At 48.1% G+C, this 15,508-nt stretch overlaps 1 protein-coding gene across 1 annotated transcript; it reads left to right on the top strand.

The window, feature by feature from the left end:
* The first annotated feature begins 8,070 nt into the window (after positions 1 to 8,070).
* Positions 8,071 to 15,274, top strand: ZDHHC22 (zinc finger DHHC-type palmitoyltransferase 22). Its single transcript, XM_009566769.2, has 2 exons — positions 8,071 to 9,012; positions 13,236 to 15,274. The coding sequence occupies exons 1-2, from the start codon at positions 8,451 to 8,453 to the stop codon at positions 13,499 to 13,501; spliced, it is 828 nt and encodes a 275-aa protein (XP_009565064.1). The 5' UTR covers positions 8,071 to 8,450; the 3' UTR covers positions 13,502 to 15,274.
* The last annotated feature ends 234 nt before the right edge of the window (positions 15,275 to 15,508 follow it).

Genomic DNA, 15,508 nt, shown 5'->3' with positions numbered 1-15,508 from the left:
CTTCTTTGCAAGAGATAGGTATACTTGGGGCAAGAATATAGCGGAATTGAGAAAGAGGATTCTGTTGGACTTTGAAAGTAATTTCTAACAATGAGTAGGAGCTTAGCATTGGACTTCTGTTTCAGAAAGATTATGTTCATCCTTACAAACTCAGTAGTATAAGCCAGGGCTGAATGAGAAAAGGACTGAGCTCCCTTTCCCTTTCATTGTTCACGTTTCGACCTAGGTGGATTTGGAGCTGTTCAGCATAAAGGTATGCAGCTTGCTGCCAACAATGCTGTCTTTGTTTTGTTTCTAAATTGAAGACATCAGCCTGCTACCTTTCATAGCCATTCAACTTTACATAGCCAAACAGAAAACTTCTCTAGACATTGTGGGTACTCAGATTTTGAAAGCTACTAATTAGAGAAAGAAAGCCCACAAAAAAACTCCTAAGGCTTGCATTTAAGTGATAATTTAAGGTAGGCAGCATCAGGTTTACCACAGACAGCATTCATTTCTTCCAAAGTATCACAGCAAATAGCAAAGACTAATTCACTCATTTCAGAGAAAAATCGTCATCAGACTCTCTTGAATGCTAAACTGTTGGGGCTGTCTGAGGCAATGTACGTTTTGAGTTGAAAGAAATGATACGTAATTTGGGATGCAATTTAAAGACAGATCTTGAAAGACATTAGGCAGGCTGTATCAGAGCATGGAATCAACTGGAACTGTATTTTATTCTGTTTAAAATGTCTCAGTATAAGGAACTAGGAGATCCAGGGACCAAGTTACTGAGACTGTCATCTGCCAGTCATCATCAAGTGTAGCTCAGGCTATTGAACTAGAAGATGAAAAATACACAGCTGACTGACAACTGTATAGATTATTCCTATGGCTTCCCATCCACTTGCTAAAGAAAGATATTGGAAAAGAGTCCATACCACAGAAAGGCCCTTGGCACACCTGGGCAACCAGAAAGAGTGGAGTGATGAGACTCAGTGATATCATTGTCTGTCTCTTCTCTAAGTAATAACAAGCCATAGGACAAGAGGATATGGCCTGAACTTGCACCAGGGGAGGTTTAGATTGGATGTGAGGAAAAATTCCTTTACAGAAAGGGTTGTCAAACATTAGAACAGGCTGTCCAGGGAAGCAGTTGAGTCACCATCCCTGGAGGTATTTAAGACACATGTAGATGTGGCATTTAGGGACGTGGTTTAGTGGCAGACTTGGCAGAGTTAGGTTTACAGTTGGACTTGATGATCTTAAAGGTCTTTTCCAACTTACGCAGTTCTGTGATTCTGAAAGAGAGGAACTGGCTGTGGTATGTTGCATTAGGGGAGGAGGGAGGGAAACCGGCGGCTGAGAAATGGTGTGCTGGAGAGGACCACCAGTACACCACAACAGGGCAAGTGAGGGCGTGTACAAGTGGGGACAGTAAGGATGAAACTGGGTCTGTGGAATTAGTTATTCCAAGGACCAGTCAATCGAGAATAAACTCTCTTCCCTTTACGAGGGCTGAAGGTTCATCAGCCCAGCTGAAGTGCATTTACACCAATGCACGCAGCATGGGCAATAAGAAGGATGAGCTGGAAGCTGTTGTAGGGCAAGGTGACTATGATGTCATTGCCATCACAGAAACGTGGTGGGATGACTCACATAACTGGACTACAGCTATGTTGGGATATAAACTCTTCAGGCGGGACAGGAAGGGTAGGAAAGGAGGCGGGGTAGCCCTCTATGTCAAAGAGTGCTTTGATACTCTTGAACTGGATTACGGTGAGGACGGGATCGAGTGCCTATGGGTTAAAATCAGAGGAGCCCACAAGAAAGGGGACTTTGTGATAGGAGTCTGTTACAGACCACCCAGCCAAGAAGAAGCTGCTGATGAACTCTTCTATAAACAGCTGGGGACAGTCTCTAAATCTCTGCCTCTTGTCCTTGTGGGAGACTTTAACTTTCCGGATGTCTGCTGGGAGTACAATACAGCAGAAAGGAAACAGTCTAGGAGGTTCCTGGAGTGCATCGAAGACAACTTCCTTGCACAACTGGTTAGCGAACCAACAAGGGAGGGTGCCTTCCTAGACCTGCTGTTTGTGAATAGAGAAGGTCTTGTTGCGGATTTGACGGTTGGAGGACGCCTGGGATTAAGCGATCATGAGATGATAGGGTTTTCAGTTCTAGGTGGGATTAAGAAGGGGGTTAGCAAAATAGTCTCATTAAACTTCCAGAGGGCAGACTTTGGCCTGTTCAGAAGGTTGATTAGCAAAGTCCCGTGGGAAACAGTCCTTCAGGGCAAGGGAGCCCATGAGGGTTGGGCGCTCTTGAAAAATGAAATCCTATCAGCTCAAGAGCAGGCCATCCCTGTGTTCCGGAAAAGGAGCCGGTGGGGGGAAAAGCCAGCTTGGTGGAGCAGGGAGATCTCAAGATGCGTCAATAAGAAGAAGAAGCTCTATGTGCTCTGGAGGAAAGGACAGGCATCTTGGGTGGACTACAGGGACGAAGTGAGATCGTGCAGGGAAAAAATCAGGAGGGCCAAGGCCCAACTAGAATTAAAACTCGCTAAGTCTGTGAAAGACAACAAAAAGTCTTTCTACAAGTACATTAACAGGAAAAGGAGGACAAGGGAGAATATCCAGTCTCTAGTGGATGCAGAAGGAATAACAGTGACAGGGGATAAGGACAAGGCTGAGGTACTTAATGCCTTCTTCGCCTCAGTCTTTAATAGCAAAGAAAGTTGTTCCTTCTGTTTACAAATCCAAGAGTTAGAGGGGCAGATTGAGGCTCCCATGATCCAAGAGGAGGCGGTTAGAGACTTGCTTGCCCAGCTAGACGCCCACAAGTCTATGGGGCCGGATGGGATCCACCCAAGAGTATTGAAGGAACTGGCGGATGTCCTTTCCAAACCCCTATCCATCATCTTCCAGAGGTCCTGGCTGACTGGGGAAGTTCCACTAGACTGGAGGCTGGCTGATGTTGTGCCCATATACAAGAAGGGTTGCAGAGAGGATCCGGGGAACTACAGGCCTGTCAGTCTCACCTCAGTGCCAGGGAAAGTCATGGAACAGGTAATCTTGAGTGCTATCATGAAGCACATGCAAGAGAACCGGGTGATCAGGCCCAGTCAACATGGGTTTACAAAAGGCAGATCTTGCCAAACTAACCTGATCGCCTTCTATGACAAAATCACTCAACTACTGGATGGGGGAAAAGGCTGTGGATGTAGTCTTCTTGGACTTCAGTAAAGCATTCTGCTGCAGAAACTGTCAGCCTCTGGCCTGGACAGGCGCACACTCTCCTGGGTTGAAAACTGGTTGGATGGCCGGGCCCAGAGAGTGGTGGTCAATGGAGTTAACTCCAGCTGGAGGCCAGTCACAAGTGGAGTTCCTCAGGGCTCGGTACTGGGTCCAGCTCTGTTCAATGTCTTTATCAATGACCTGGATGAAGGCATCGAGTGCACCCTTAGCAAGTTTGCAGATGACACTAAGCTGGGAGGAAGTGTCGATCTGCTGGAGGGTAGGGAGGCTCTGCAAAGGGATGTGAACAGGCTGGACTGCTGGGCTGAGACCAATGGGATGAGGTTTAACAAGGCCAAATGCCGGGTCCTGCACTTGGGGCACAACAACCCTATGCAGCGCTACAGACTGGGGGAAGAATGGCTGGAGAGCTGCACGGAAGAGAAGGACCTGGGGGTGCTGGTTGACAGCCGACTGAACATGAGCCAGCAGTGTGCCCAGGTGGCCAAGAAGGCCAACGGCATCTTGGCTTGTATCAGAAATGGGGTCACCAGCAGGTCCAGGGAGGTTATTCTCCCTCTGTACTCAGCACTGGTGAGACCGCACCTTGAATACTGTGTTCAGTTCTGGACCCCTCACCACAAGAAGGATGTTGAGGCTCTGGAGCGTGTCCAGAGAAGAGCAACAAAGCTGGTGAGGGGGCTGGAGAACAAGTCTTATGAGGAGCGGCTGAGAGAGCTGGGGTTGTTTAGCCTGGAGAAGAGGAGGCTGAGGGGAGACCTTATTACTCTCTACAACTACCTGAAAGGAGGTTGTGGAGAGGAGGGAGCTGGCCTCTTCTCCCAAGTGACAGGGGACAGGACTAGAGGGAATGGCCTGAAGCTCCGTCAGGGGAGGTTCAGGTTGGATATCAGAAAAAAATTCTTCACAGTAAGAGTCATTGGGTACTGGAACAGGCTGCCCAGGGAGGTGGTGGAGTCGCCTTCCCTGGAGGTGTTTAAGGAACGGGTGGATGAAGTGCTTAGGGACATGGTTTAGGGAGTGTTAGGAATGGTTGGACTCGATGATCCAATGGGTCCTTTCCAACCTTGTGATTCTGTGATTAATTTCTGGAGAACATCTGCACAGTAGGTAATAACAACAATAAATTGCTCTTACAGGTATTCGTCATGCCCAGCTGTCAAGGTTTTCCAGAGAAAAGCTTGTAGCATAATCCCTACCCTATTCATAAGAGAGTAAAATCTTGACACATGGGTGAAGTGGTTTACCTATAGTTGCCGCTGGGGTAAGACTCTGGGTCTCCCCATAAAATTTAGTGGTTCAGTACCTGCCAGCCTAAATGAAGGCCAAACTATTGATCTAAAAGGTATTTATTTCTACAGGTGTTCTTAGGAATAAGATCGGCATTGGCATGCTACATCTGTGTTAAGGGAAAAGAGAGAGAGAAGACAGAAGAAAGAGAGAGAGGGAGAGAAAGTGCAAGGACACCACCTGGGCTCCAGTCCTCCTCTCTCTCTGATGATGGGTGCACTGCTGCAAATGCCCCTCTTGCAGAGTATTATTTATAGATATTTTGGTGGGCCTTCACAGTCCTTCTCAAAGTTCCGGAACTAAGTTTGGAGGTGCTTAGAGGGGCTCTGGGGTCCGAGGTACCGTTCTGTCCATGCTCTCCCTGCTGGCAAGACTATAGTATAACCTGTCTGGGCAGCAAGCGCAGCTGAGCTGCTTGAGACAATGAAATAAGGTGTTGAAGAACACTGCCTCTGCTGCAGTCTTATCAGTGGTTTGAAGGCAGCAAAACAAGATGTTTAAGGCAGTCAAAAAGAATCTGTCTCTTACACCTATGGTTGAAAAGCAGTATGGGGAAATACTCCACCTCCTGGGTCACAACCAGACTCTGTCCAGGGAAACTGTATCTCCCCAAAGAAGAAAAAGAGACATAATATTTCTGAGTGCCACACGTTCAAGTTCTCTTGTGAGGCTGATTTTACAGCAGGAGAAAATCAAATTCCTGCATAAATATTGTTATTCTTTAATGCTTGCTCCAAACTATCATCCTCGTTATTCACTTACTCTGTGTAGTAATCTCCTTATTTACCAGTCCCCCTTTTATACACACATGCATGTGCACAGGCAAATTCATCCCCAGGCAAATTCATCCCCAGACAACTTCTCCCCCATCCTGCCAACATCTCATCATACCAACACAAAAGCACTGAAATAGGATTTTCTTTCTATATTCTAAAATATGAAGCCAGTATTTTGACAGTGACAAATCATAAGCATCAATTTGCAGGAGCATTTTAATTACAGTGTGAGGGATAATGTGCTACACCGTTCTTCCATTCCGGTGGAAAACAGTTTCTTTCCCTTTCCCTTTCCCTTTCCCTTTCCCTTTCCTTTCCCCTTTTCCCTTTCCCCTTCCTTCCTTCCTTCCTTCCTTCCTTCCTTCCTTCCTTCCTTCCTTCCTTCCTTCCTTCCTTCCTTCCTTCCTTCCTCCCTCCCTTCCTCCCTCCCTCCCTTCCTTCCTCCTTCCCTCCCTCCCTTCCCTCTCCTTCAGCTGCACATTATGGTGGTCCCCATGCAGGCAAGATTAATGTCTTCCGTGATATGCAATCCCTTCAGTCAGAAGTCTTTCATGACATGAAAAGGTTTCTCTGTAATTTTTTTTAACATTATTTTGATGTAAGCTGCTAAAATACAGAGAAAACACTGTCTGATTATTTAAAGATAAAATCCAGGCTAGGTCACGTATCTCTATTGCAATGCTCAGTCTGCTTTACATTGATGAGTTGAGGGAATATTGGAGGATTTTTATTCTCAGTAGTCGTGACAGGAGAACGAGGGAGGTGGGAGTGAAAGCTTGATCGGTTCTGAGCAGCTTTCCCTCCAGTTCTGCTGAAGGTGTCTCTTAGTTGTTCATCACTGCAGATCCAGTGCCTACAGGCTTGGTTTGCACTTGCTTTTATTATAGCCACTGTGTTTTTTTCTCAGAAATGTTGAATCATGAAAATTATCTGGTAGAAGAAGTTATTTCTGATGAAGAGCCCTTGATCTTTGTTGCTGTCACCAGTCTCCACACTGGTGCACGTGCTGGAGACAAACACAGCCACTCTCTCCCTAGAAACTGAGACACAAAACACACTTTAATTTTGCTCTGAACCTTCAGGCAAATACAGAGTCTCTCTTGGAGAGGCAGAGTCTGTGCTGAGGGGCTGCCCAGTAAGCCTAGGACCCAAGATTAGATTAAACCCATCTTTCTTTGATTTTGACAAGCACAGAGTTTGACTGTCCCCAGGGACAGAGCTGCAACCCAGGAGCTCTCTTCTCTCCCCTTCTCCTGTCATGGGTGGCTCATCCATGGAGGGAGACAAGGATGCTTTTCATCAGAGCTGGAGGGCACAGCACATAGATGTGTAGGAGGGTGAGAGGCTGTGCACAGCGCCTGTGTAGGCAGTATAAGGACTGCATGGGTAGGCAAAGGGGAGTGAAGGTATGCAGCTGTCAGAGGGTAAGCACATGTCTGCAAATCTTCTACCGACATGTCATACTACCCAGGCAGCACCTGCCCAGCTCAAAGCCTTTCCTAGGTACCTGTTGTTGTGCAAAGGTGTCCTGCAAACCTGCAGAGCCTGCAGAGACACTTCCTCAGATTTACCTTTGCTTCACGTTCTGGTTCCAACAGGGCAGTTTTAGGGCGGCAGGAAGACGTGCTGAAGCCTCACCTTGCCTTCCTCACCCACATTGTGGGAAGGAAAAATGCTCTGTGGACTGGGGCAGGCAGAAAGGCAGAACATCCATCGCCACCTCCCTTCTCTCCCCGTGGGACTTGTCAGGACTTCAGAGCCCCAAGCACACCCTTCTCCTGCCCCGAAGCCCCCGGTGGTGTCGGAGGGAGCCGCGGGAGGTGCTGGTGGTGCTGAATGGACAGCTCCGGGGCTGGGATCGGGCTGGTGGTGCTGAAGGGACAGCTCCAAGGCTGGGACCGGGCATGGACCCGGAGAGGGACCCGGGCAGGGATCGGGCTGGGACCGGGCAGGGACACGGGCAGAGGGAGTGACCGGGCACGGGGAGAGCCGGAGGAGGGAGAGGATCGGACAAGAACAGGGCGGAGAAGGGAGACAGAGAGGGAGAGGGAGAAGAGAGAACAAGGGCTGAAACCCAGAGGTACAGGGAGAGAGACAGGGACAGACACAGGTTAGAAGAGAGAGAGAGAGGGAGGACAGGGTCGGAGACAAGGCCGAATCAGGAGGAACAGGAGGGCAGGAGAGGGGAGGGAGAGCAGGCGCCGGGCTGCGCTCTGCAGGCTGCCGCGGGGGTCTCGCTATGCCCGGGGGGGGGCTGCCTCGCCGGGGGGTGGCGGCGGCTCCGCGGGGCCAGACACGCCGGTACCGGGCGGCCCCCGCAGGGCCCGGGGCCGAGGGAGCTGCGAGGCGGTGTGAGCCAGACCCTCGGGCCGCCGGGCTCCTGCAGGCACCGCGGCGCGGGGGCTGCCGGTGAGGGGTGCTCGTTGTGCAGCGGCACGGCTGGATTTGGTGACCGGCGCTGCAGCCCGAGCCGCGGGGCCGGGGGAGCGGGGTCCTGGGCTTCGGCTGCGGGGCCGCCCCGGCTCGATAGCCCAGCGCCGCAGGTTGCATCCAGACAACACTTGACCAGCTGTTTCGTGTGTTTTCTAATTTCATGCAGAGCAGGGCAGCGGTCATAGAGGTAATCTGTAGATCTGTGGCTTTAAAGGATAAATTAGAGCATTGGATTTGATCCGTATTGCAGTGGATTAGAGCAACCTCTCCCCCCTCCCCTTCTCCTCCCTCCCCCCCTTGCAATTCACTCCCCCCTCCTCCAGCACCACCTTTTTTTTTCTCTCATGCAATACCAGAACTGACCCTGCCTGGCAGAGGGACTCTGCTGGGCGAGCGGAGCGGTGCTCGCAGCGCCGGCACATCGCGGAGCCGGGTCTGCCCTCCAGCCTCCGCAGCCCCCCGGGGCATCGCTGCTGCAAGTTTCCCGGAGGCAGACGCCTGGGCGCTTTCTGCGGCAGCCGGGGAGCGGTCGCTGCCAACCGGCTGCCCCTTTGCCCCGGCCGTGGGGCGGCGGCGAGGGAGAGCGGCCCCGAAGGGCACTTCCCGGAGGCAGCGTGGCCGGGACCCGGCAGGAAATGGAAGAATGAAGTGTGCGGCCGGAGCGGTGATGTTCCTTCTCTCCTTGCTTTCCCCTGCAGGAACGTGATCCACAATGCTAGTTCTCAGGTTGCTCAATGTTGTCGCTCCAGCCTACTTCTTGTGCATCTCCCTAGTGACCTTCGTCCTCCAGATCTTTCTCTTCATCCCCAGCATGTTCAGAGACCCTTCCACCACCCCACTTTTCTCTCCTGCTCTGCTGCATGGGGCCCTCTTCCTCTTCCTCTCAGCTAATGCCCTGGGCAACTACGTTCTTGTGATCCAGAGCTCCCCCGAGGACTTGGGCAAGAGCTTAAACTTGGGTGAAGGAACCGAAGTGGTGGCAGACTGGCTGGATGGAAGCAGGTTCCCTGGCTCAGCCTTGCCCAACACTCACTACTGTAGACTGTGTGCCAGAGTCACCCAGAGGCATGACCACCACTGTTTCTTCACAGGGAACTGCATCGGGAGCAAGAACATGAGAAACTTCGTCATGTTCTGTCTCTACACCTCCCTGGCTTGCCTTGACTCCCTGGTGGCAGGCATGGCTTACATTTCTGCTGCACTCTCCATGTCTTTTGCGAACCCACTGGCCTTCCTCACTCTTCTGCCTCACTCCATCAGCCAGTTCTTCTCAGGTAAGGACTCCTTCCTCAGAGATGAGGAGCATGTTCCTCCTCCAGGGCTCCTGGGCTAGGGAGGACATAGTCTTCCTCAAACATCTGTGTGGAGGGAGTGTTGATGGGGAAATGGGCAAGAGAGGCAATTAGCTGTGTTCAACAAAGCTCTCTTTGGGGGCTAGGGACAGCCTTTGCAAAGGACTTTGCTTCACCTGAAGTAGAGGCTGGAGCAGACTTCAGGTTATGTCCAGAGCCCTGTTCCTAATGCATCAGTCTCTGGAAAATGCCCTATAACTAGCTTGCCGGTGATAGATTAGGGCTATCTGTCATGCAAGGACTGTGTTACAATTAAACGGAGAAGAGAGATTTTGCTCATTGTACTGCAGATGAGGGAAACCCTTTGCCTGTCCTACAGGTGATGGTGGTGGGATCTGTAGGTTTTGGTATTGCACAAGTCTGCAGGTTCCCCATATCACAGCAGAGATATTCTCTTCGTCTAGGTCCACTCACCCCCTGCACTGTCACCCACCTCCTGCCTCCTGGCAGCACAAACTTACTGAGATCTTGCCGTCCTTCCAACGCAGGAGAATTGGAGTTCAGGAAACAGAAAAAAAGAGGGCTGTTGATGTGACATTGACCACTGTCTGAGACATGGCTCCACAGGGAACCGGGGGAAGTTCTCTGTGCTTGTTGTCTGCAAGAGCTTTGCACCAAAAGCAAATATCTCTTTCTCCCTGTCCCCATCCCTTACTGTTTCTTCTGCCTCTCCCCTTTCTCCCATCTCTCCCTGCCCTTCCATAAATATCCACAACCTTTCCCCTTGCCCCTCCTGGCTCTTCCTCTCATCTGCCAGCCTTGCCTCTTCACCTTTCAATGTGCCTTCAAACTCTCCAGCCTCAGCCCTTTTGCTGCCCAAACCCAAAAGCTAGATGAAACCTGGTCCCAGAGAAGGGACTAGCCAGACAGACTAGGCTGTTGTTGTGACCTGAAAGCGACTGCAGAAAAATACAATTTCCCCCCCTATGCAGCTCGTGCCTTGCACACTCAGATCAGCTTTTGTTAGACTAAAATAGGTATGCCATATATTTTAGCTTTGCATATTCAGCAGAGTCAAACAAAAAGGACCCGGAGTCTGTTTTGGCTCATGCACCATCACCAGAAGTGTTGATTATCTGAGTATGGAGTCTCAGCTGCTGGGGATACAGGAGCCAGAGAGGCCCCAGCTTGCTTTTTGGATTTCAGGCTGGGTTTGCAGGGTTGCCATCTGAAAACAAACAAATATCTCTCTACTTGGCAAATTAGCAGATTTATCATGGTAATCACTGAGACAATAAACATGAAATCCTGCCATCACATTTTTATGGAGCCATTTTTCCAAGCAGAATTTTTGTGAATAATGTTGCATGAGCCTCACTAGTGTTAAAACCACTAGGAATTATTTTCTCCTGTGTCTAAGCTCTGCTCAGCACAGCAGCCTGCAAAGGGGAGCAGGGATGTGGGAGGAGATTATCAAGGAATTAGTTCTCTCTCTCTGATTCTGTGGGCTCATCTGCAACGAGCTGGTCCTGGCATACGACTGAAGAGCCACCAAAGTGCCTCAGCTCTAGTGTCAGCAACTAGGGGTTGCCAAAGGCAGCATTGGGTGTTTTTAAAGTGGGACACAACCAGGATGGGTGCTGGGCTGGGAGTTGGGAACCAGAAAACCCTCAATAGGCAGCAGCTCTCAGCAGCTCCCACTGAACCTCTTGCTCAGCCCAGGGAAGAACTACTGCCTCACACAGCAATGTATGGGCACGTGGCATCTTGGTTGCTTGAGAACACCAAGTTGGTTGTACCAAGTTGGTACATTTAACGTCCAGTTCAGGAAAGAAATACAAAGCCTGGAATAGTAACCTGGAAGGGTTGTCCACCCAATATTATTCAGCTTATGTAACTACTACTTGAGGCTTGTCGTAGGATCTGAATGGAGCACTGCTACAGCAGGGAAAAAACTTTACCTTTCTTCTTCTCCAGCATGCCCTCTGCACTGGGGGAAGTGTAAAGGAGGATGAAGGGTGAATCTGCTGGGCTTATGTCAACTGTTTCCTGCTTTCATGCTAGGAAAATTTTCAGTTGGCTCTTTCTGCCCAGACCGTGCTTGGGATTTCAGGATCTGACCTAGACTCTGTAATTTCAGCCTGTGATTCAGCTTTTTTGGCATAGATAATGTATGGCAATAAGCTTGAGATCACACTGGGTCAGTTAAAGCAGAAGTGAATCTGGGACTAAAATGGACTGTGGTGATGAGGGACAAATGGAGAGTACTTTCGTAAACACAAGTCAGACTGGATCCACAAAAGAAAATATAGAAAATGCTTTCTGTGTGTAACCTGAATAAAAGGTTAAAAAAATCATATATCTGGAAAGCACAGCTCATAGATGCTTAACATTTGCAAGGGGAAGGAAGGGTAATTACTTTCTTGAGGATACATTTCAGCAGTTCATAGAAATAAAGCTTATAGCCACCTTGCAAAAGCTTTAAAGAAAACAACTGTTTTTCTGCACATCCCATCTAAACATCAGCTATAGGAAAGAACAAATGTCTGTCACACTCTGGCTCAGCAAAAGAGGGTCATGGAAGTCCTTATTTGGCTCTGGGCTTCCTACCTGATAGATTAAGTTATTCCGACATAATTAGTATGAGAATTTGTCATCCTCCTAAGGGGCATGTTCTTCCCTTGCTGTATTGCATATGAAGCCCACTGAGCTGAATGGGATCTAATGAGAAGGGAAAGATGACATTGCATTTAGGAAGAAAACTGAATGTCTCCTGTGCCATTTTCAAGGCAGGACAATCTCTGAAATCTTGAGGGTGTAGTCAGCGTCCTTACAAATCATCCTCGGAGGAGCCTGCTGGCTGAGCCTAAAGCTTGACATGATCATCATGGGTCAGCCCCGATATCTCACTTACAGCACTGCCAGGTGGAGAAGCTGGGATTCACAGACTGCAAAACCAGATGACATCATTTAATCTGGCCTTCTGCATAAGAGAAGCAAGAGGCGCTTGCCCAGCCACTGTTGTATTGAACTTAAAACCCGAAGCAGCCATGTACTTCTTTTAGGTAGCACACCTCTACTGTCTGTGCAATCTCTGCTCCAGCAGCATTGCTCTTGCAGGCCCAGGAGCAACCAGAGCTTTCACCTGCCCAAATCTGCCTGCCTCATGGCCTTCCAGAGGGATGTGAGATCTTTTTCAGTTTTAAACCTCGCAGGAACCAGTCAGAGGATGTTGGCTATTTATACCAGTACTGACACACAGTTGATTTTCTTAGTGTGCCTGTGTGTAAATATGGATGTTTAATAATATACCAATATACACAAAATATGTGTGTATGCATTCATATGCACACACAGAGAGTATTATTTTAGTGGGTTTAAATCTGCCTGCACACTGAAAGGTCACTCAGTTACGCCTGCTATTATACTAATGTTTTCCAGATGGAGATCTAAAATCAATGTAGAGGAAAGGGCCCACAGAACATTTTTATTTAAATACATTCAACATAAATATATACTACAAAAATTGTTGAATTACAAACTTCATACCTACAAAATATTTTGAGTATTCTAGCAGCCACTTTAAAAAGGGAATTTGCATTGTATTTTGGAAAATTTTCTGTTTCTTGCATTCATATGAAAGCTGCCTGTGCCCAATGGTAGGTTTATTTTTCTTTTTTAACATATATATATATTGATTTGAAAGAGAGCAAAAGTGACAAATCCCCAATCTTTCTGCCTAGTATTAATGCACACAGTGAGACTTCTAGAAGCATCTACATGCTGTAGGACCCATATCTCTTCTTAAAAGGAGCATAGAATTATTAGATTCACTGTGGTGAGCAGACAGAGCCTTAAGTAGACTAACCATTCTTCGAAATAGTGCTGAAATCTTACAGACATGTTTCACTTTTGGCTGAATTTGCCCCATAATCTAGATTGTTACTTTGACAGTGAAAGAAGAAGTGTACAGAGACCATTATCATTTTAGTATCTCCCCAGTGAGGTCCTTTGCATCAAACGCTACAAAGAAAACTATTTTATATAATTAGAGCAACCAGCCTGTCTTGTTCCTAACTCCTCATTTGCAGGCAGAGAATATAACCAGCTTGTCCATTCTTAGAATTGAGTGTTACACTGGCAAATGAGGTGTGTCTAAACTCTTTCTTTTATTGTCCTACCTCCGCTCGACTGTTGGCCTGCAGGAGCTCTCCTTAGCTCCGAGATGTTTGTCATCCTCATGCTCTACCTCTGGCTTGGAATCGGACTGGCCTGCGCCGGCTTCTGCTGCCACCAGATGCTGCTGATCCTGCGCGGGCAGACACGGTACCAGGTGCGGAAAGGAATGGTGGTAAGAGCCCGGCCCTGGAGGGAGAACCTGCAGGAGGTCTTTGGCAAGAGGTGGCTGCTAGGACTTCTGATCCCTGTGCTGAACGTGGGAAGTGACTACCGTGGGCAGAAAGAGAAATAAAATCCCCAGGCGTATGTGTGCATTCCATGCACGCAGCGCCTCCCCAGTTCTCTCCTACCGTCTTCTGGATCACTAAAGAGCTGGGCTACTCCATCACTCAGGATTGCAGCCTCTGTGGGAGGAAAAGACTGGCTATCAAACAGAATAAATTTAGCATATTAACAAGGAGTTCACAATCTATGTAGATGAAGAGATACTGCAGCTTAGTAGTCACATCACTGCACCTGTGTACATGGCACAGTCTTTGAACTAGCAGAAGAATTAGTCAGACCCTCCTGTGGTTTCCTGCCTGACTCCTCCAGCCCCCAGCCTCATTAGCCACCCTATGTAGTCCCTAACAAACTGCCGCAGGAGCTTTCAGAGAGCCTGGGCTGTTGTGGTAGGCTGCAAAAACGGTGTCTGTTCCTTGGGAGGGGGTTGCAGGGTGCCTTTTTGGTTCTTATATACTTGAGGTAACTTGGCAGTACTGGAAAGCTTTTAATGACAGAACTGCAATGCAATCAAGCCACCCTAGGAGCAAGCTATACACTTGGCTAAGGCAGCAGGTAAACCTTTCCACAGGCTAGAAAATCAGGAAGGGAACAAAGAGAAATATAGAATTTCTTAATTTCTGTTCTAGATCTGCTCTGTGTGCAATTATGTGTCAGGACCGCAGCTCTGCTACTTATTTTTAGCAGTCCTTTGTCCAATGACACAGTCCAGGCAAAGCTGCCCTTCTTACAGGGAGAGGCAAGTAAATAAATCTTGATGGAGAAAGGAGAAGAAACCGCAGAGGTGAATAAAAAGGCTGTGTCTGAGAAGCTGTGTGATGAGGCAGGCTATGTGTGCCGGTGTGAGAGAGAGAGAAATCTGGACACACAGCGAGCTGTCAGGAAGGTGGCAAGAGCCCTGCTGATGTGTCTGAGCCCTGATGCATCACCCTCTTGCAGGGGAAACTGCACCATTAGTGCTGTGAAGAGTTCAAAATCCTAGAAGACAGCAAGGTTTTCCAGCCAGTCTGGATGCTTCACTTTGCACTAAAACAAACAAAAAATATGTTTACCTCAGATGTCCCTGCCACACCGTATTTATAGGCTCTCCAAGGCAATTCCCTCTTGCATTACTGCAGAGGGGTAAGGATAAATTCATCCATGTTGTAACTCCATTAAGGAGGTTAATGGAATTACTACAGGGATTAATCAGCCTAACGTGTCAGTTGTTTTCTAGCTGCAGCAGTAGCCCATGAGATCAGTGCTGAGATCCTATGCTAATAGGTGTCTTAAGAAAGGATACCATGACATCTCTACTAGGATCATAGCCCTGGATTCCCCAGAAGCTGCAATAGGAAGCCTCTGTTTTGGCAAACTGCATCAGCTTTTGTGGGCTGGATAGGAATCTGTTGCTTCTCTTTAATAGGCTGGAGAGTAAACTAACAAGCTGTGAAAAATGTTATTTCTCCCTCAGAAGTGCTCTTGGTGCATCCCAGGTAGAGGAATGCACCTGCTTTCATCCTTGCATTTCTCATGAGCCAGAACAGAGGCACTCATTGCTAAAGGCTTTGTAACCACCCTTCACCCACCACTTCACGCTTGTACACACATTTGGATCAATAACAAGCAAAGTCTATTGTGATGAGCAAAGTAACCATGGAAAAACCCTTAGCTGGATAATTAAAATTTGTAGGATATATGTCCTTCCACCCCGTGTGTGTTCGCATGAACGCACCACTGTTTCCACATGTAAGACATTGTATTTTCACTAACAGTGAACAATAAAAAGTGTTCTGATTTTTTACATGAGCTGTATTGTGCTTTTTGACAGTTCGTTAGCTATCTCTGTACGTTTGTTACAGCATACCCAAGGTCACATTGAAGGAAAATTTAAGATTTGTTTATTGGCTTTGCCAATAATTCATCATATGATTTTGGACAAGTCCTTTCAATTTTCCTGCTTCAATGATCAATCTAAAAATGCATCTAATAACCATCTTGCAGACCCATTTTAATTTCTGTTTATAAATTACGCTAT

The sequence above is a fragment of the Cuculus canorus genome, chromosome 5 (assembly GCF_017976375.1).
Source record: "Cuculus canorus isolate bCucCan1 chromosome 5, bCucCan1.pri, whole genome shotgun sequence".
Taxonomy (NCBI): domain Eukaryota; kingdom Metazoa; phylum Chordata; class Aves; order Cuculiformes; family Cuculidae; genus Cuculus; species Cuculus canorus.
This window is presented reverse-complemented; position numbering and strand designations above follow the sequence as displayed.